The 22,574-nt window shown below is 46.1% G+C and overlaps 1 protein-coding gene across 1 annotated transcript in view; it reads right to left on the bottom strand.

Moving 5' to 3' along the window:
• The window catches only part of Ac76E (adenylate cyclase type 2 Ac76E), an 875,452-nt gene that overhangs the window by 213,284 nt on the left and 639,594 nt on the right, over window positions 1-22,574 (bottom strand). Inside the window, exon 7 of the mRNA XM_050195342.3 lies at window positions 1,471-1,598. Coding sequence (XP_050051299.2) covers window positions 1,471-1,598 — 128 coding nt within the window. The remainder of the gene's footprint in view (window positions 1-1,470; window positions 1,599-22,574) is intronic.

Raw genomic sequence — 22,574 nt, 5'->3', positions numbered from 1 at the left:
TACGGGGATTCACCTCAAACACAGAGTGTACTATACCACCCACAAAAATGGGCCAGGCAGAGAAAAAAAAAAGAATGAATTTAGGACTTTTTGATTTCTGAACCAAACTAGGTTTAGAAACCAGCAACCGGAAAAAGCACAGCACTTGCCAGCTCTTCAGGACAGAGAGGATAGAAATATAGAAAGAAGATTGGAGCAGTAGAAATATGACGCGCCTGATAAAGTAAAGTCAAACTACGACGAAGTATACAGCACGGCACCACCTACGTCACGCATGCAGTGCAGCAGATGTCCCCAGATGCCTAAATCCTTAAATAAGAAATTTCAGCACAAAAGTGTACTGCATTGTGTGCAACATCTGAGGCGTGCGAACCACTATGAACTGAAACATGCCCTCACGGCACAGGAATTCAGTGTTGCAGTCTGTTAAAAAAACTGCGCCAATGTTCCATAGGTAGCAAGCAACTCGTGCATTTCGTTGAACTAGTTGGCGGGCGGTGACTCAAGAGAGAGAGAAAGCGAGGAGAGGAAAGGCAGGGAGGTTACCCAGACGAGCGTCCAGTTCGCTGCCCTGTACTGGGGTTAAAGGAAACGGGGAAATAGAACGAGGAAGAAAGTGAGCAGTGAGTGCGCGTGCGAGGATCCACAGGGACACTACAAACGGCCTCTCAAACCGGTGCCCTTCAAATACTGTAGTAGTGCACGAATCGCTTTTTTTTTTTTGTGCCAGTGAGGGATGTGGCCACGGTTCGAGTATCTTCGATTCGTAGAAGGGTTTCAAGTTCAGTCGGCTTAATATTGTCCGGAGAGAGAGACGCACTCAATACATGCACATAGGTGGTATAGGCAAGGATATTCTTGCCTATACCTTCTTGCATATTCTTGCCTATTAGGCAACGACGAGCGGTGGAACACAACGCTGACCTAGCAAAGCAGGGACTATATTTTGATAGACTTCTGAACATAGGAAAAAAAACAACGTTATTGATATAAGGATCGAGAAATCCGGCGATTTGTTTTATGAAAAAATACTAATAGAAAACCTAAGCCCTATTTTTAACGATCCTTTTCATTTTTCATTCTTTTTTCCTTTCATAACTGCTTTGTTGGAATCATTAGCGTCATTGGCCACCATCGCGCTTGAGCTTCAAGATTTTCGTCTGCATTAATTCATTTCCGTATGCTGCCTTTCTTGTACTAAGTCTTGAATGCTGCATGGCGTTTGAATAACACCTGTCAAAGCAACAGTGCACCTACTTCTCACAGCCTACACTGCGCCAGAAGCTCCGGCACTCTATGAGAGCTCGGTGACCGGCACTGCCGCTAACGGTGACTAACAAACCATGCGCCCTTCCATCGCAAAAAAAAAAAAAAATGCAGGAACGAGACAGTCACGCTGTATATGACAGCGAACTGAATAGTTTCAATCTTTACAGTATGGACCAAGGTCGAAGAGACATCACCACCTACCGTATGGCCTCGATCATTTGTAGGCCCATCCTGACGCAGTTGTAGGCGTGGCTTGGCCTGGAGACCGGTAGACCCGACACACAGTAGTAGCAGTCACCGAGGATCTTGATTCGCATGCAGTGGTTCTCCTGTAAAAAAAAAAAAAAAAGTTCGCCCGGTTATTACCTGCGTTGCGCCCTATTTTCACGAGTAGTTACAAAAAGCGAACCTAGTCGCCTACCACTGATGATCGATGCCCTAATCTTCTCAGACAGAGCGCTTTCGCAAATTTCTCGCGCAAACTCCCGCACGTGTGTAAGTATACAAACAAACAAACAAACAAACAAACAAACAAACAAACAAACAAACAAACAAACAAACAAACAAACAAACAAACAAGATAACTAACTAACCAACTAGGTAACTAACTAAATTACGAAGAAAATATACGCTATAATTTTCAAACAGCGTTTAATACTTTGCTTTCCCGTGGGTTGCTGGATACCATCAACCAAGAATATTTACTGCTTGTTTGTTTGTTTCTTAAGCTCCTCAACATGCCCGTATCTGTGTTTTTCAATATCCTATGACAGATATCAGAATTCCACGTATTCAAACGGATTACTTGAACAGACAGACATTACTTGCTTGGCAAATCGCAATGTTCAAATAGCCAATTACGAATCTTTCTCTAACTAAAATAATACCTACTTATGGCACATTGAACCACTGCGAAATTAAAACGAGGCAGTAACCAAGTAGTGCCTATTTATCACTGAAATAGAGAGGTTGGCACCAGTTGCAGAACAGTCGTGCTGAAACTGCTGTGCGCATTACGTTGGCGCTCCGCAGAATAATTTCCTAAAATGCTTTCCCCGCGTCCTGCAGACAAAACTAAATGAAACACGAAGTATTTATCAGTAGATTTGGGCGACGGCCATCTCGAAACTGGTGACAGTGTCAGAAATTCGACTAAATGGGCACGCCCTCGCTACTGCCTGGTTTGAAGTGGGCTCTTGCAACGTGGCCCCCTATTATATTTGCCTTGACCCCAAAGCCCAACGTATCATATTTGATACGCTGAGCTTGAGACCTCCAAATGCTGATTTAAGAGCGGGAAACTTAGTGCAAAATCCATTGTAGTGTTTCTGATACGCTGCATAGATGTTTCAGTTTCAGCTCAGTAAACCACTTACTATACTAGTTGATTAATTTGCCGAGCTAAGAGGGTATTAGTGGAACCTTGATAATTACCTAATCGAACATTGCGGTTGGTCTTGCAAGTAACGCTCGCCATACTTAGTAGGAGAAGGGAGGAAGGAAAGGTAGGTCGGTCAACCACACGCGCGATTGGAGTATCCATGTGAAGCCGCAGACAGACAATATTTAAACAAGCTCTGAAAGAAGAAAAAAGATAAAATTGTGCAGATCCCATGCACTGTGGGAATCGACGTTATACGAAGCATTTTGCAGGTAGCTGGCTAGACAACATTATTTGGTGTTCCGCAAAACGATAGGCGGTGGACCAACGTAATCCTGTAAATTGAGTAGTTATGTTTGGGTTGCGAGCGTACGTGACATGTGACGACAGCAGCACGACGACGGTCGCGTTGAAGACGATTGCATGGCGGCAACGGCACGATTTCTACGCCAACCGTTGAATGCGAGCTTACGAAATGCTAATTGTCGGTTTCTACATAGGCAGTGGACGAGCGTAAACGAGCAAAACCCCGAGTATCAGCGACTACGTGTTAAGCAATCGTACGTATCTAAGGCTACGTTATGTGGCTTATGTGAAACGACGATGACGTTTGTACTCTAGCGAATAAATCTTAAAGCACGACATTTGGGCGATCATGAAGTCGCCCGCAAGGCCACACAATTGCCACGTAGCATGCTACGCAGAAAGTACTGATGACACTGGCCGATCCCGGAGATAGTGAAGTGTAACGCGGCGCCTCAGAAGACGAGCTTTTACGAGAAAAGAAGACAAGTGGCACGGGGCGCACGCGTCGAGGGTTTGTTCTCAAAGAAACTACAATTTCCAATGTCGATTCTTATTGGTTCTCGCCAGACTTGCGGTCCGAAAGGCCGCTCAATACAAACAAACATACACATCACCTGTACAATATTGGAACACTGTTACAGCTCCCACGGCCAACTAGCAATGCTCCAAGTAGACTTAGCTAAGGCGTTTGATTGGGCCCGTAATTCTTCTGATGCGAAATCGTTAAATGGGCCATTGAGCGAAATAAAGTTGGAGGATGCTTAAGCTTCGCCTTTAAGAGTGGAACGCGATATCATTCAAAGATCCCTGACGGCTTCTCACTCTTCCTGGAAACTGCAGCTTATGTAACCACAATGTTTACCGGAAAACGCTGGCGGCGAGCACTGCGCACGAAGGCGAGCTTTCTGGTAGAAACGCGGCCTCTTGCGTGGGCCGATCCCGGAGGTAGGCCACAACCACGCGAAAAAAAAAAAAAAAAAACGACACCATTTTCAGGTTTCTGTTATTGTTTCGCACTGCTAATGTTTAAGGGGATTTGCGGCCAATTTCTTGCCTTTATACGGTTCTGTTTGTACATTCTAGTTCACGGCATGCCAATTTTCTTCGTCGTTACCGTCCTGGACCAGCTGACGCCGAAGCGACTGTGGCTGATCATCAAGCTACACGTGCGGTTACAGCGAGTGACTTGGCGGAGTCTACAGCGTGGTCAATAAAGCAAGCGCGTTCATCCTGAACGTAGCGCCATCTGTGCCACTATATCACGCCTTCACGACTGCTACCCAGAGGGATTTGCGGCCAATTTCCTGCCCTTATACGGTACCGTTTGTACATTATAAGTGAGTGTGTCAACATTTCTTGCGACGCATCTATTTGTTCGGCTGCAGATCCCACGTGTGTCTAATTGTAGAAGTGTTTATGTCAAGACAGGGGTGTAGATGTTTTAACCTATCGCGTTCGGATCGGTTGCTTCGGTGGTCGAGGCAGAGTAGGACAGATGCATTCGTTTGTTTCGGTGCACCCAGGAGAGCTAAATACAAACTTACGTGCAGGATGCACGGCTCCGTTGGTTTTGTTTTGCTTGACAATCTCCTTCTTTGCGCTGTAGACACTGAAACCAAGCCCGTCCCTGACAAGGTAGATCAGGAAGAAAGAGAGAGATGAAGAGGAAAGGCAGGCAGGTTAACCAGATATCAGTCTCCCGTTTGCTACCCTACACTGGGGATGGGAGATAGGGGTTAGAAAGACGACAGAGAGGAAAGCGTTCAAAAAAAGAAAACACGCACACACGGAGACGCACACACACAAAAGGCTTTCCAGTTAAAGACGTTCACAAAGGCCGGTAGATCGGATAGTGCTTGCACGGCCTTCTTCTGTGACGTTAGGTCCTTTCGATGATGTAGAATTCTTTTTTCCGATAGCGGTTGGTCGTCTAGCTGGTCAAGTTCGTGGCGAAGGCGTTCCCTCTGTGGACTGTACTGCGGGCAGGTGCACAAAATATGGTCAAACGATTCTTTGTGGCCGCAGTGGTCACAGGTTGCGGTGTCGGTCATCCCTATGCGGAATGCATAAGCTTTGGTAAAGGCAACGCCAAACCACCGTCAATATAAAAGCGTGGCGTCTCCACGGCGAAGCTGTGATGGCGCTCGAAGAGTTAATGTGGGATCAAGGGAGTACAGTCGTGTATTTCTTAAATGTGGCTCATTCCGTTGCGACGTGGTACACTGCCGAGAAAGCAGGCGGAGCTTCCGTGCTGCGTCAGTTCTAGAAAGTGGAATTGGGACGTGGTGCTCTTCAGTATGGGTTGAGCGGGCAGCTTGATTCGCCCGTTCATTGCCGGTAATCTCGTAGTGACTAGGAAACCACTGGAAGATTATTTCATGACCTGCATGACTTATATGGTGTAACGTCTCTGTAATGTGAAATAGCTGTTCGTACGGTCCGCGTCGTAAATGTGACAGTAGAGACTGCAGTCCGCCTTCGAATAGCAGAATACGGTCCACTTGTGTGGTGGTTCATCACCAATGTAATGAAGGGCAGTAAAGAGCGCTGCGAGCTCTGCTGCCATCGATGTTCTCGCGTGAGTCGTCTTAAATGTGATTGTTGTAACTTTCGCTGGTATCACGACTGCCGCCGCGGAGCTGTTTGGCAGGGCAGATCCATCAGTGTAGATATGCGTAGAGTCACGGTAGTTCTCGTACAAAAATAGTAGCGTGAGCTGCTTAAGGGCTGGTGATGATAGATCAGCTTTTTTCGCGATGCCAGGTATCATTAGGTTGATTTTTGGCTGAGCGAGGCACCATGGAGTAATCGAAGGTCCCGCAGCCGGAGTGAACCAAGCTGGCAATGATTCATCATATGCGGTTATCGTCTGGCTGAAAGATGTCCGTGGTCTGTCCGCTGGTAGAGAGGCTAAGTGGTGACGAGGAGTCCTGGCTAGATGCCTTATTTGGGTCCTGAGCACTTCAATTTCAATGTGGGTCTTGACAAAGTGGTCTCTAGCGAATGCGATCGTAGCCACTGTTGATGGACTCCGAGGCAGGCCTAGACAGATCCGGAGCGCTTGAGCGTGAAGACTGTATTGTACGTAGATTCGTTTTACCTGTGTTGGTTATTGCTGGCATGCTGTATCGCAGATAGCCTAGAAAAAGCACCCTTTACAGTTGTAACATGGAACTTGTCGACATTCCGCAGGTCTTGCCAGTGAAAAACTTGAACAGGTGGCAGATGCCTGTAAACTGTTTTTTCACGTATAATACGAGAGGGCTTCATGACAAGTCCCTGTCGATTATGACACCTAGAAACTTGTACGATCGAACCCGTGGTATTATATGGCCATTTATCATTAAGCTGCAGTTTGTCATGGGTTTGCGCGTAAATGGCACTAGTGCGCATTTCTCGGAAGAAGTTTCCAGTCCTTGATTACGTAGGTAGATAGCAGTTTGGGTGGCGGCTCTCTGAATTCTCGCTTGCAACTATAGGCGTGTTACTGCAGACGTCCATACGCAGATGTCATCCGCGTACATTGATAGCCTGACTGTGGTTGGCACGTGCTCAAGGAAAGCAGTTAGGGTCAGATTAAATAACACAGGGCTAAGTACTGTAGGATCTGGAGGACGATCCCAATTGCTGTCCCACAGATTTTTTTGGACCTTGCCGTTGCGTGCGGGAGTTGGCCGAGGTTGAGGAGGACTTTGAGATGAAAACTGGAGGTTTATTTACATTATTTACAGTGAGAGTACAAAGAACTTAACAGTCATAAAGTGACTACGGGCCGGCAGCAACTCGGACGCTGCGGCCCGTGGCAAGAAGCTCGAAAGATATGAATGAAGGAATGCTCTACTGCTGCTTCCGGTCTCTGGCTTTTAAGCCCTTTGGTGTCTCGAAGTCACGTCACGTTCAGCCAATCGGCGAGCCCGCTCAGGTGACGCATTTTCGGCCAATCGGCGAGCCCGCTCAGGTGTCGTCATTTTTGGCCAATGGTAGGCGCCCGTGCGATTGTGTCACACCCGGCGCACAGGGTCGCTCCTTGGGCCCCAATTGTCCGAGGGCTTACTTCTCTCTGCGGTATTGCCGTCCCGGTCTTCAACTGCCATCACAAAGGCGGATGGGGGGATTGCTACCAGGGCTTCACGGTGCATTACAGCCGTCTTGCCTCGGGACCCACGTTACCTGGAACAGTGCCAGGCTCTCGCTACACTTTCGGGAAGAGTCAAGCAGTGAATAGCTCCACCTGCGGCGCACGAGATGGGGACGCCAACTCGTTTGCACGTGCCGCGCCTCGGGAACGGGGTAGATCTGCTTCTGCGTTCCTTACTTAGGTGTGGCGCGATTCGATGTGGTCTGGTGAACTCGAAGGAGGCTCAGGAAAAGGTCCCGTATCTAACAGTACACCGCCCTGGGGGACGCCGCGCTAGCTATAGTGTAGAGAAGTATGGCCTTTCTCGGTGCTTACAAGAAAGGATCGCATGAGGAGATAGCTCTGTGTAGTTGTGATACATGCTTCCGTGGATCTAGCGATTCACAGAAGGCAGTCCAACGTTGCGATTCGCGCTTGTCTAACCGACGCTGGATCTTCTTTTGCGTGCGTCTGGTGGTCCGTAAATCGTCCATTGTCTTCGTACGTCGGTAACTTCGTTCAGCACATCGTCGGATTGCTTGAAGTCGTTCTAGTTCCACATCAAATTTCGTCAGTTTCAAAGAGCATGTGAGAGTACGCATAGTGCCTTGCACGGCGCTCTTGATTGTCTCTTCCAAGTCGAGAGACGGAGGTCTGACAAGCCTGGGATGGTACAGTGACAAAAAGGATGCTCTGATACTGCCTTATCCATTATTATCTCAAACTTTTGGAGCCTGTTTAACAAGTAAGACGAACTTCGTGGCTTTATTGAATCGTAGGCCGCTAACATAATACTCGGCACCTGAAACTTGGTTATCTCCGGATTTTGTTAATCACGAGCTAGCTATATCAAACAACTATTCTGTATTCAGAAAAAATAGGATTCTCTGCTGAGGTGGAGGCGTTTTAATCGCTGTCAAGAAGGATCTGCAAGCACAAATTATTGAAACTGAGCGATGCCATCAGATTTCATGGGTGTCAGTGAAATGATCTCCGTCTGCAACTTGAGCCGTTGGGGTCTGCTATCGCCCGCCGACTTCACCAAGCGAATTCACTGAGAACGTAAACGGTTCATTGGACTTTGTGCAAAATATATTCCCGACGGCATCAATAATCCTTGCCGGAGACTTCAATTACCCTGACATTTAATGGCAATTTTGCAGACCCAAAATGGCGCAAGAAAGCAAGAATGCCAAAATTTTCTTGATGTTCTCGCCTTGTTTCATCTACAACAAGTTGTCACTGTACCCCCACATGGCCTTGCAATCCTTGACGTCGTACCAACCAAACACCCGGAAAATATGAATATCTATTCCCTTAAGAGTATAAGTGACCTTAAAGCGCTGCATTGTGAATTTTACGCAACAAAGCAAATTCCCGAAGCAAAAAAAAAAAAAAAAATAAAAGGAAAAATAGAATCATATTTGATTATTCGCGCGCTACCTCTGAAATGATAAACAACGGAATGTCATCCTTTGTGGCAGACTTCTTATGTTCAATCCATCTGAGCGGAATAGATGAAAACTGGAGAAATCGTTCGAGACAAACTTACCTCATTAAAGCACAAACACAATCCAAAGGTTGTAATCAAATCATCTACAAAAGATACGTGGTTTACCACGAACATCAAACGCTGCATAAGCAAAAGGAAGCGCTTATACTCAAAAGCGAAATTCACGTGGTCTGATCAAACTTGGAAACTGTACCATGAACATGCACAGCTTTGTCAAAATGAAATTCAAACAGCTAAATATAAGTTCTATAATCAATACATTTCCACTTCTCTCCGAAGCAACCCGAAAAAGTGTTGGGAAGTGATTAACCCAAACTAGTATTCAGACTCTTGCACCGTAATATTTCTGCTTGTTCAGAGTTTTCGATCCTTGCAAGTATTTAGGCAACATTTATGCGATGCCGTCTTAGATTGTCTTTATAATTAAAATGAGTGTCACTGTTCAACAAGCAGTATAGTAGCCGTGAAGATGTTAATAAGGCTGCTGTAATTCAAAGCTAGGAAGATAGGCTTTTAAACGCAAATCTTCCACAGATACGCCGCTAATGAATCAGCATGACATAAAGAGTAAAAATCCAAGAGGAACTTGAGGAAAACTTAAGCTACAGGCATGAAACTAACAAATCATAAATACCCTTTATACATGCAGTTCGCAGTCACCAAAGGCATTCGAGGTAAAAGCACTATCCAGCGAACGCAAAATGGCCGGACCACCAACATGTCTCAAAAGTCATGCTGCTGTCTGAAGTGATGCGGTGGCTAAAAAAGCATTGTCGGAAAAAAAAATAATCCGAAACACAGGCAAACATAACAGCAAATGCAGCTTGTGCATAACGCATGCACTTTTTATCAGGCTACCAACTATTATTGGCTCTGTCCTGTCCTGCGCAGCGCGTCTTCGATCGTTAATGCAGCTTAAATTAATGCACTACAGGATGCGTCAGTTTTAACTCAAGCGTACAGACGACTCTGCGAGCTTTTTCCGGGAACGCGAGCGCTGGGACCGCCTTTCAGACTCTCGTGCTAATTAAGCACACGCAGTGAGACTATAATAAATGAAGGAAGTAGTAATTTTTCGCTGGCCGTTGACGGAAAAGAGGCTGGTTATTACAGATTTCGCACTGCTTCTAGAAGCAGGTCTCGCAACGAAGGCTAAACGCTGATGCAGTCGCGCGCCGGAGTTACAGCGGTCAGCGTCACAATTAATGTCATTCGCTTCGGTGCGCATCCAAGACTCGCGTTGCTTCGACCGTCAACCCTCGACGAGTTGGATGGTCGTCTCCGACTGTGTTCCGAGAATAAGCGCTCCCCCTCTCGTAGCCCGAGATCTCTTCACCCTTTAGAAGTCTAACGACACTCGCATTTCAAGTCAGCGGCAACGGCCGCGCGGCTCGCATGGAAATCTCACTTGGAGAATCGAGGAGCGCTGACAGCGGAACAGAAGAGTAGGAACGGGGTTGCGGAGAAAGGCGCCACCGGACGCCACCGGAAAGCAGTGGAATAACGACGCGCGCGCGAGTATAGGTCCCGATGGCACTGGTTTCAGAATCAAGTCGCCAAATAAGGCCCGGCTCACAGCCGCTCCCCATACTCGCCGGATTCGGACAAATGGCGGGGATAACTGAGGCGGCCGCTTCGAGGCGGGACAACAGGACGCGATTCAGGACGGGCGCCGTGCCAGGAGCGCGCCAGGCTCTGAAATGCATCGAATTCGCGATGCGAACGGCCCCTCCGATTTCAGTGTCGCAGCATCGGGGCGCACTGCTCCCCGGTATTGCACGTGGCGAGGCAGCATTGCGTGACGCGCAGCTGCTGAGATTGCGTAACTGTCTGGTGGGTGGGAGACGTTGGGGGAAAAAAAGGGGGGCGCTTGAGCCAGTTCTGTCGGTGTAGCTTTTCTTGTTATATTTCAGTGGCGTGAAAATGGAACTACTTTCATGGAAGCAGGCCCCGCATGCTTGGTGCAGAGAAAAACGCACTTTCCTCCTTTGAGGTCAAAAAGCTCGAAAGACAGGCACTTCATCTTGTGCCTGAGAGTGTAATTCTCCCAGAGCGGTGTGCTACTGGATCACCTTCTGAATGGCAGTCGGCACGAAACATTCAGCAGGAGCACGGGCAGAAATAAAAAAAAAAAAAAGAATGTCTGACTTTAAATGCAGAAGTGCAAAGCTCAGCTTCTTTGAAAAGGTCAGAACTAAAAAAAAAAAAAAAAGCTAAAGAAGACCAAAAAGACCAGGGTCCTTGTATACCAGATATGCGAAGCTATTCATACACCAGTTATTCACGGCCGGTGCAGGAGCGGTCAACGACCAGTAAGAGTAATGCTCACAGACGTTTGAAATGAACCAAAAGAACGTGGAGAGAATAAGGTGTGCAACAAGCCTGTACGAGAACTAAATTTTAAATGTAAGTCCAGCCTCTGGTAGCCCAAGCAATATTTTGTGAGCGTTTACACGGGAGGGGGGGGGGGGGTGAGGTTAAAATTGTGAAACGGCACACGGAGCAAGTGTTGCACGTAGCTTCGCGATGTTCGTCCCCCTGCACCCCACCTCGGAATCTCTACCGCTCTAAGAGTTCTTCAGCGCGTGGATTTTACTCACTCTACTTATCTTATGATTATTGCTCTATAGTACCGGGAATACAAGTTCACAAACAGTGTCATGAGTGATGTTCTTAAACATGCGAGTTTTGGTTGGGCAAGTGACGTAAAAGGCGAGGTTAACTAGGAGGATTAACAAAATAAGATCTCTGCACGAAGCAACCGCCATTAACATCGCAGAGTTTGCACGCGGCAGCAATCAAGGTGATGCGTGGCAGGGAAGATAAACTCTGAATATAGAGATGTAGATATGCTCTTTATCTATTGCTTTAATTTTTCCGCAGTTCTCCACAAAAGCTCTTGGTGTAGGTAGCACGAGGACTGCATGAAAACACGCGAACCTCATCCATGAAACACAACATGCTAAAACAAAGAAAGGAAAAAGAACAGCTATGGAGAAGAAGCAAAAAAGTTGCGATACTGCCCACCTGTTCATCATCGATCGTTTCAAATTCCATATGGACCCCTTACAAACTCCCGTTGTCAGACTGTGCGGCCAAACGAAAGCACGGTGCATATGCTTACTGAGAAAAACTGATTGCATTCTATCCCACGAGTAACTACCGTTTTAGAAAACAAGCCTCGGCACTCAAGAAACACATTCAATTTCTGCAACCTTCTGCGCGTTATCTGCCATCTGCGGTGAACTGCACCAGCGTGCTTTAGCGGCAACCGAAACCACTGCAGTGCTATTCGTTGGGGTTTTCTTTACGCAAACACTTATTCGTAACCTTCGCCAGAGAGTAATTCGGTACACGAAGACAACTCGAGTCGCATTTAAGATTTTTGTTTTTTTCCGCGGCAACGAAAGGAAAGCTTGCCACAAAATTTGCAGCCATGCCATTGCTGTGGAAGCGAGTGTATACATGCTTTCCAAAAACCAATAAAAAGCGGCCATTCCGCCGCTGGAACTTGGAGAGTGATGCCCTCCGGGCTAGTACATGTTCCTGTGGCCGGATTCACGGTTTGCAATTGGGCCGCTAAACGACGCCGGCGGAAAAAAATAAACTGAACTATTTATTGTTTGACAAAATACGGGAAAGTCAGGTGCCGGTACCAAATGTGCGTAATAGCAAATAAAATATTTCAAAATGTTATTTGCAAAGCTCTTGCATTCTTTAATGTTATCTTCGTTCCGTTTCGGCGCTGTCGTATACAGGTGGCGTACGAAGTAAATAACGAGTAACGCTGTCGACCATCTAATTCTATTTTCTTGCAATCTACTTCAAAAGTCTCACTAAAGCAGCAGAGCGGTGTCGAGCGACAACTGGCGCTAGCAAACCAGGAGTGGAACTCGCGAAGCTGTTCACACGAAGGAATGGAGGAAGCAATCACTATGTATTTCTGCACATCAGCGTCAATACGGCCGCTACCGTAAGCTGAATTAATGGCACACAAAAGCGCTCACTTTAAAGCTTGTCAATGTGTGCGGAGCGCGACCGTTGGGAAGGAGAACGGGAAATCAGTGGGGAATAAATTCACTGCGCAATATTTAATTTAGCCATATGAATAAGCTCGGTGCACGCTTCAGAGACCTGATAATCGTTCCACAAGAAAAGCCTAACGAAAGCTAAAAGTAAACTAAGAACACCAGCACGGTTCTATTTTGATCTCGTACGAACATGCGGGAGTTATCGCTTTTTTACACAAATTTCTCTGCTGACGCTCTAAGAAAATAAAACAAATGAATACTTTGGTCCTATATAACCCTAAAACTTCTTGAAAGAAACACACGCATGAAGAAAATAATAAGCGCATACGAAGGAACACTCCCTATCGCAGCATCTCCCTCTTCCGCATCAACTTTTCTCGAGACTTTTTTTTTTTCCACAGATTTCATATGACTTATCTTTTAGTTTTCCGTAATGAATCTCCTGTTGAGAACTTTAGAAAGGTACAAAAAAAAAAAGGGAAAATTGCCTCGAAAGTAAAAAAAAAGTTAATCGCTCATTCACCGAGGGAACTTTTCGGAATTCTTAATTAAACTTGTGAAGACTTGGGAACGGCTCAAGCCTTTCCAGAAGAGGGTTCCATTTTTATTCCGAGAAAAAAAAGAAGAAGGGAAGAGAGTGCGCGCTACAACACCGAGGAAATGAGAGGTCGGGATATGTCTACGTCAATTTTATTCTTCATTTCATCTGGTCTCAAATGATAAATGCAAATAGTGGTACTGCTAGTACGTGTTTGTGTAAATGCGCGAAGGTCCATACCAGTTCTTAATGACGCGAACGCGGCCGTTCGCAGCAAGTTAGAAGCCGGCTGCGCGCTCGGCAATCATCTCAAATGACTGCACTAGCAGAGCGAAAGTTTTGAGAACGCGGGGGAAGTTTCCGCGCTCGTTGTTCCAATAGTTGTCAGTTTATAGTCGCTGCCAACCTCCTTAAATGTTGAGGTCGTTAAGCGACGCGACTCAAGTCTGTTGGAAGAATAAAAACGAAGACACATGGAGGACCGTTCTGGCGCTGAACAGCTGATTACCACCGTCGTGTAGTAGATGTCAACTACATCCTCGTCCCAATCTGTTACGGCCAAGGCTCCCTTCCGAACAATAACGACATCAATTAAAAAAAAAAGATGGCCGTGCTAACCGATCGATGCAAATCAGCAGAATAACGCAGCGCCAATTGTCTAACAATGGATCAAATAAAAGTCACATTTGGCTTCAGATACGAGTGTTGTCCGTATATGTATACTATAAGGAGAGCCACGTTTTGAGGACGTTGGTCACATCATTGGACAAAACGGCAGAACGAATCATTTTGTTCTAAAGCATTACGACTCTGTTCTTGATTAGGTACAACTGACGACAAGCCAAATTTGCAAGCGGGAAAGCGCTTTTCTTATGGCGGAAAGAAGGCGGAAGTATGCATCCCACTATCCAAATAGGCCATTTTCATCAAAGAGGGCATGACATGGCATCGTTGCCTCCTTTTGCTTCCTCATAGCTGCCTGTAAGATGACCAGAAGTAGCATGTGGACACTAGTACGTTATAAAAGCAGCATGTGAAGGTTTTGCACGTTCTTATCGTGCTTATTGAGCACTCTTTGTACCAAAACCGTTTTTCAGGGCAACCCATTATCAAAAAAGTTCCAAAAAACCCCCAAAGGCTAAGCTTTTCTCATGCAGAGCGCTTTTGCGTGTTAGTAACACTAATAAGTAGATAACCCATTTGGGAAGTTGCAGATACGGCAGAGTGAGATGCCAAACCTCACGAAAATAAAAGCATGCAGCTGTCACGAAAACATGCATCATGAAAGCACAGAAGACCTGCTTTAAATCGGCAGACACCACGATTGATGTCGAAAACGTACGCCAGGACCTCGCTGCCTGTGAATACTCTGCTAGCTTCGGTGCTTCGGCACAGTGTCAGTTGGCACGCCCCCGTTGTTCCCGCCTCTCGCCTACTGCATAAAACGCACCGTAATTCCTTGCGTTCCTGGTGTGAATGAATCGCTTTCCCGCTTGTTGCGCACGTACAACATGCATATAGCACATGAATGAATGAATGAATGAATCCAGGGGTTTTACGTGTCAAAACCACGATTTTATTATGAGGCGCGCCGTAGTAGGGGACTCCGGATTAATTTTGACCTTTAAGGGGATTTTTAAGGTGCCCCACTGCAGGGACACGGGCATTCTTGCACTTCGCCTCCCTCGAAATGCGGCCACCGCAGTCATGCACGTAGCACATGCTCCTACAAAAGAAAAGGTACCCTTAGTAAAGAGCTGGTAAATGTCAAAGATAAAAATCAACAAAGAATATTTTCTGGCGTCTTCGAGGTGCCATGTGCAGAGTGCGAGCAGGTGTATATAGGAAAAAAAAAACGGAAATTTTAGGCGAAGGTTGCGGGCAACACGCAAACGATGTGAAAAAGCAAAACATTGCCTCAAACGCCATTGCTGAGCACGCGGTATCTTTCGGTCATGAAATAGACTGCGGGAAGAAACGTATCCCTACGAGCGGAAAAAAAAATATCTATGTTCATCCAGACTCCGAACCTCAGTGATGGCAGACTTCCGCTCATGCACGCACGATGCTTGCGCCATCTCTTCCAGCCTACATAACTGTCTGCTCTTTCGCATCGTTCTTACTGTGAACACAAGACTGCCGTGTGGGAACAGAAATGTTGTTTAAAGTTTTTCGCAAAATATTTTTCTTCCTTGGTCGGCATTCTATTTTTTCATCGTTGCCTCTTCCCAACCAGATGAGATTCCGTGATACCCTCGATTCTATCAATGAAGCTACAAAGCCTCATAACATAGAGATAGAGCCCAGTGCTAGTTTAAATATTATTCAGCGGGTCTTTCTCATTGCCAACCTTACCAGCCTGTGATTTCATGTTTCCAATTGGTCGTTACTTCGAAGATCAGCGTCAAGCAGTTTACCAGATGGCTGAGAACATTAAAAAGTGTTCAGTGTCCCACTTACACCTACCATGCACGTGGTACTCCGCTACTCTAGATGTTTTTCTTAATGCTGCTATATAGCCTGAGAATGCCAGATAAATTTCAATTTACTATGATTTCCTTTCCGATATTCGTGGTAACAAAAACACTTCTAGTACATTGGCTTGCACATTAATTTTAATCACTTTGATTCGGAGAACAGCTGCAACGAACATGTTGCAAAACATAACCGATCATTCCAGCCCTTGTTACGAATTAAAACCCAAGCTACCATAGTAACGCTGCATTATGTACGCAGACACCCGCTCTCAAATTTTCAGAGGAGTTTAGAATAAAACGCAAATATAACAATTCAGCGGAAAAGTACAGAAACCTAGTAAAACGCACAAAATGACTTCCACAAAACACTTTCATATCCAGTTCGACAATCTGATAAGTAGTTTTTATGCACATGGATAAACATCTCTCCTCCCTCTCCTTCTCTCCTTAATGTGAAGCGTTGTCATGTATTTCTCTTTATTTGCGATATGACTTACATTAAAATAGAAATTTCATTTCCGGCAATGCTCGCCCTGTTTGTTTATCTATGATTTTTCGTTTCACTTTACGTGTTTGCGCAAGTCACAGTAACAATAATACTTAACCCGCCCCACTCACCTCCCACACACGCGCGAACACACACGCGCGAACACACACGCGCGCGCGCACGCACGCACGCACGCACGCACGCACGCAAAATAAGACACGACCAGTCAGAAGCGCGCAACGTGGGCAAAGCGTTTTTGATACCGGCTGGCACTTTCAATCCTTCAGGGCTCGATGGCAAAGTTTGAGCTATAAAACTATGGAGTTTCTTCGGATTACCCGGAGCTACCAGGTTAACAAAGAAGCTTGAGAAGAAGCTACGGACCGCGCAATGGGCGATGGAACGAAAAATGACTGGCGCAACGCTAAGAGCCAGGAAGACAGCGGTGTGGATTAGAGAGAAAACTGGCGTAGCGGATATTCCAGCTGACAGTACGAGAAAGAAATTTAGTTGGGCAGTTCATGTAATGCGTAGGGCAGATATCCAGTGGTCCATTGTAGTTACAGAAGGGTGCCAAGGGAAAGCAAGAGCAGCAGCCGACGGCACGGAACTAAGTGTTCGGATGGAATTGTAAAATTGGCAGGCATAGGAAAGGCTGCCAGCTGGTATAAGTGGAAATTTATGCGAGAAGCCTTCATCCTACAGTGGACAAAATATAGGGTGTTGATGATGACGACGATGATGATGACGTTTAAACGTGGCACTGCGGTAATGTTGTACAAGTATGCACATGATTGCCGCTAATCTATAGAAGCCGGGACTGGCGAATAGTGCTCGTTCTGTCAGGCTGAATGAGTCTCCATAAAAGAGGGACGTGTCTCCACTGAAATATAAAGTGGCTTCACGAAACACTTCACGAAACACTTCACGAAACAGCAGAAATACGAGTGCGTTATGAGCTATGTTGCTTTTATTATTGATTCTTCTGTGGCACGCTGCAGACCATGAAGCATGAAAAACTAGCGCGAAGTGCTTTGCTAGTTGCTTCACCGTCCAGCCGCAGTTGCGCTGTAGACAGGAAAAGCAAAGCCAGAACCTCGCTACTATAGTACACACTAGAGCTACGGTTATTATAAGCCTTTGCCGCATCGGTGGACGCTATACAAGCTGACGTAAAATGCTTATAGCGTGCGGTGTACTCCTTTTCGCGTATTCTAAAGCTCCCAAATTATTCTGAGAGATATACCCCATGTGTATCTAGACAAATCGCGCTACGTAGCGCAATCCTCTTTCCATACTAAAGAGAGAGCTTGAACTCGAGGGTAGGCTTTGAAAACGTTTACCACGTTTGCAAGTGCGCCAACATAAACTCGTAAATGACTTCACACGCATTACTACGACATTCTTTTGAGATTTCCACACAGCAGTGATTAATTGTCCACTTTTAATTAAACAAACGCTGTCGCCCATGGTAAAAAGTGGCAGTTCGTTCGTGAACAAAAAAAAAGAAAGAAAGAAAGAGAACTGCAGTGAATACGGTAATCTTACAAAAACCCAGCTCCGTTTCCTGTTTCATGCAGTGCACTTTTCAGACAGCGATGAATACAACTAATACTTATGTTTTCTTTTAATTTTTTTACATCACTTCTTCGAAGAACTTCCCTCACCTAAAGCTTACCGAGGATATTAACAGGCCATTAAATTGTTTCCCGTGTTCTTGCTCGTTAACTTTTCACTATAGGAGAGCTTAGGTTCGACAAATGACGCAGCGTTTGTCATTACGCTTTTTTTTCGTTTATTTGCGCCGATTAATGCTCGTTCCAAAAACCCATTAGAATTTTTCTACAAAGCCACGCTATTTTGCTTCTTTAACCTCTAGAGCTCAAACATGTTGCGGAGCTTAACAACCACAACAAGCTACATTATGTTTGAAGGATTCTTGAGCAGGACAAAAATAAAAGGATAATGATACATTCGCCCCACTTTAAACACTCGAAGCGTTTTAGCGAATATGAGCGAAATTTCCGAAGGCAGGATGGCAAACCTGATATGCCCTATTTTTTTATTATTTCTTTGCTCCACGCCATGACGGCGGAAGTCAGCAAAGGTGTGACATGATAATTAGCAGCCTTTATAACTCGACACCCAAATAGCTTTCTAATTAGTACTTTAGGACGTATCGAAGCCCGCTACGTATACTGTTAACAGCAAGACCATTAAAGGGAAATCATTAGAGCAGAGCAGTGTTCAACATTAGCCGGCATGCATGGCGCGCGTGTTTTGCGCACGGACACCTGGACGCCATGTGGTAGCCGGAAGAGTTTCTACATAGTGATATGTTTCGAACGCCGGCGGGCTTTGATCACGCAGTTACGTTCGTTTACAGTACGCATTGATTATTAAACTCTAGTCAAGTGACTTGATTGCATGCGCGGTATGTCTGGCACACTTTCTGACAGCCTGCGCCACTAATATCGCCTTATCGAAAAAAAATGTATTCTCCCCCCGCCCCCGGCGCTTACTTTATCAGATTTAAGAATTTGCCCACCGCTGCAGTTCAGGGCTATACCATTCTACGGCTGAGCATGAGGTCGTGGGTGCGAGTCCCGGACGCCGTGGCCGCATTTAGGTAGGGGAGAAGCCCCCCCCCCTCCCCCCCCCCCAAAATAACAAAGATACGAAGAGAAAGCAAAGCGCCTATGTACTGGTTTCTCGAGCGCACGATAAGGAACCCACAGGTGGCCAAACGGTAAATCCAGTTTGCTACCGTACACTGGCGGACGGGCCTTTAGCCTTCATGCGTTTTCATTTTGAGCCTTGTGATCCAGTGATCTGCCGTCTGTCACTCTATTTCCTTTTTATATTTCTACGTCCCCGTATAGCTAAAAAGACGCGATGTTATTAACCTATCCACAAGAATTTGGGTAACGCGGAAACTGCCAGAAACATGAAACTTGCCGGTAACTGCTCACCAATATTAGCGTGGTGCACAACTACACTGATTAACTCGAAGCTGTACAATACCTAAAAGGAAGAAAATCGTTTCCAAGACGCTGCAGACCTGCTAAGACACGCATTCTTCTCTGGTCTTTCCTATTCATTGTCAATGTACGTTCGGTGCAGGGGCATGGCGGCAACCTGTACAACCATCTCGCGCACAGAATTGCGGCCTCGATTTCTGCTATGTTAGAAATTCCACCTACTTGGCTTCCTTGAGACACCCGATTTATCCTCTTACTCCCAAAATTACTTCTCCATCAGGACACACGGGCACTACTCCGTCCGTTCTTCTTGTACCTCCCTGTAATCGTTCTCGGGCGGCGAACGTTTCCGTAGACTACGGGATGGTGCGGCGCTGACGCCTTCCGCCACCTGGGCCTAGGGTAAGACAAATGAAGACCTCGTGCTCTGTCCAGAGGATTCTACTCTAGCATCTGCACCGGACGTTCTTGCGTTTTGGATCTGCCCAGGGGCGAAACCTACACGAGAGAAAATTCAAGAGATCTCAAATTACGAACTGGTCAGACAGACAGCTACACGTGTCCGCTCATGGACAAGTTCTCTAAGCCACTGCTCCAATTATTGTATGAAAGGACCTCTGGGCTTTTATTTAAGTACCAATATAAGCTGCAGGAGCCGCTGTTGGAATAAAAAAAAAAGTAGGTCGTGCATTTTACATGTGAGGATCCTGCTGGCCCGCTAAGTCCGAGATCTATTCGAACTTTTCATTTCCCGCATTTCGAGAACTATGGTGGTTATAGTCGTTCCTCAACTTAAGCCCTGTATCAGTGACATTATTTAGCTGTGGTCTCTGTTTCGAATATATAAATTAATAAAAAAAGAAAACAGCTGGCCCAGTTCGCTTGTACCAGCAACTCTATGTCTCAAAGAATGTGAGGCCGCATTCGCGAATGTCTTCGTCTTTAAGAATTATCTCTCATTTTTCAGCGCCTCACTTTTCATTGCTATCACCACTGATAGGACGCCGTCTATAATAACCATTCCTTGTGCGTGCTTTTTTCTTGTTTATCTAGCACATGCTTATTTAGGAAAATATATTTCTCAAGTTCTTAGTGCCCCTTCAGTAGACGTCCCTTCAAACACCATAGTAGTTAAAAATCATGTAACTCATCCCCGGCTCCTTCTTTCGGAATTTGAAGAAATAAAAGAGATGAATATAAGCTGCACACTGGCATAGCATGGGCCACGAAAGAGCAATATAGTGGGCAGACTGCGGGCGCGAACTCTAGTATAAAAGCTGCGACTTTTCCAATCCATATATTGAATTTCTGAGAGTATGAAAGCGGGCGTTAGGAATACATCTGCCGAGTAGTTCGCGATCGTGCCGTTTGAATAGCACGCAATGAAATAGAATGAATTAATTATTATTTCTATCATTAGTTGCCGGCTGCCGCGTTTCACACTCTTGAAAAAGCAAAGGACCGTCTATAGAGACTGTGGATTCTTCCTACATCTTTAGGTCTGCTGCGTTGATCGCTACTTGCAAATTGCTGTTGTTAGACGGAGTTTCGACGCCAAGCAAATGGACTTGCGGCGCTTCAATAAATGTGTATTTGGCACCTCTGTCATGCATAAAACCGAGATATGTCATTCCTGGTCTCTGAAACAGATATCGGTTTGTACCCGCGAGAGAGAGAGAGAGAGAAGTTTAATGATACGAAATGCTGAGAGGTCGGCCTGAGGTATATTCCTCTAGCCAGCTACTCGGCATTGGGGGAAGGGGAAGAGGGAAAGAAAGAGGGAAGAGGTGCATGATGGATGACGATAGAAGGAAGATGTAAAACATATCGCAAGCAATTTGGTATGCTCAAAGTCTGCAATCCAAGCCCGTAGTTTTTAAAAAGTTCAGTAATGCCTGAATGGCCTTGAAACTCGATTGAGCATCTGGCCAAGGGCCTAAAATAACGTCCTCCGACAACGGTGCGCTGTCGAGACGCGTAAGGTCGTTGTCCAACCTTTCACGCTCTTCCGCGTACTTAGGGCAGTCACAAAGCACATGACCTATAGTCTCAGTCACATTGCACACCTCACAGTGTGGAGACTCGGTGCGTCGCATGAGGTGCACGTATCCGCGCGTAAACGCTACCCCCAGCCTTAGTCTGTGCAGAAGACTGGCACAGCTTCGTTGAATTTTCGGTGGTAGCCTAAAATTCATGGCAGGGTCCAATCTCTGGAGTCGTCTGTGGCGATTATCCGGATTGTCCCAGTGCTTTGCTGTCAATTTTCGGATGACACTGGAGAGGAGACAGTTGGCGTCCGCTCTTGAAAAAGGAATTGAAAGCAGTGACTCTCGTTCTTCGAGTGCTTTCTTCGCTTCGGCGTCGGCCAGTTCGTTGCCCTGTATACCACAATGACTGGGAATCCACTGAAATGTGATGTGGCGTTTGTTTGTGCTAAAGTGTAGAGCTCGGCAGTTTGAAGAGCCAACACTCTGTAAGCGCTTTCTTTCAACACCACTCTAAGTAGTTGAAGAGCCGATTTTGCGTCGCTGAAGACTGTCCATATTTGAGGAGGCTGTCGCGAAATATATTGAACGGCCTCTCTGATTGCCACTAGTTCCGTAGATGTTGAAGTCGTCTTGTTATGCAGACGAAACCGTCGAATGACTTGATGCGCAGGTACGACGAAAGCCGCACCAGACGCATACGACGATACCGATCCGTCTGTATACACGCTCACCGAGGAGTCATATTCTTTCGATATATATTCAAGTGTTAAATGTCTGAGGCCGACGGTAGATATTCGCGATTTTTTAGAAATTCCCGGAATAGATAGACGTACCGGTATTTTGGACATTACACATGGGGGCATATGTGGAAGGTCAGCCGGGGCAAAGTATGCTGGTATGGCAGATTCTTGCCATTTAACGGCTCTTGAAAAAGTGGAGTCCGGCCGTATATCGGGTAATGTCGATAAGGGATGGCGTCCATGACGACAAAGCAGTCGCAGGAATACTCGAAGAGGTTCGCATCGTAGATAGACAGGTAAAGGGGTGACGCGAGCCTCCTCAATTGTTCCGTGGGTTGAGGTGCAACGTGGAACACCGAGACATGTTTTCAGTATCTGTGCCTGGGCACTTTCCAGCGTGCGTAAACATGACGGGCTCATACCTGATAAAACTGGCAGGCTATACCGAATGTATCCGACGTAGAGAGCCTGGTACAGCCGGAGTAGCGAACGCTCAGATGGACCCACTTCATACCGGCCAGAAAGCGAAAAACTTGAGCAAGCCCAGTTAATTTTTTCTTTAACATTGCCACATGTTTCGACCATGAAACACCGCGGTCAATGACAACGCCGAGGTACTTGTGTGGGTGACATATAGGATGGCATTTCCATTGATCATAATTGGATACCAACACATAAGCTTCCGTGTGAACGCTATCGCAGCGCACTTGTCTGGGGCCAGTTGCAGTCCTTGGCACTGCAGGTAC

This window comes from Dermacentor andersoni, chromosome 1 (genome assembly GCF_023375885.2).
Source record: "Dermacentor andersoni chromosome 1, qqDerAnde1_hic_scaffold, whole genome shotgun sequence".
NCBI lineage: Eukaryota > Metazoa > Arthropoda > Arachnida > Ixodida > Ixodidae > Dermacentor > Dermacentor andersoni.
Note: the sequence above shows the minus strand (reverse complement) of the source record. Positions and strands in the feature narration are given on the sequence as shown.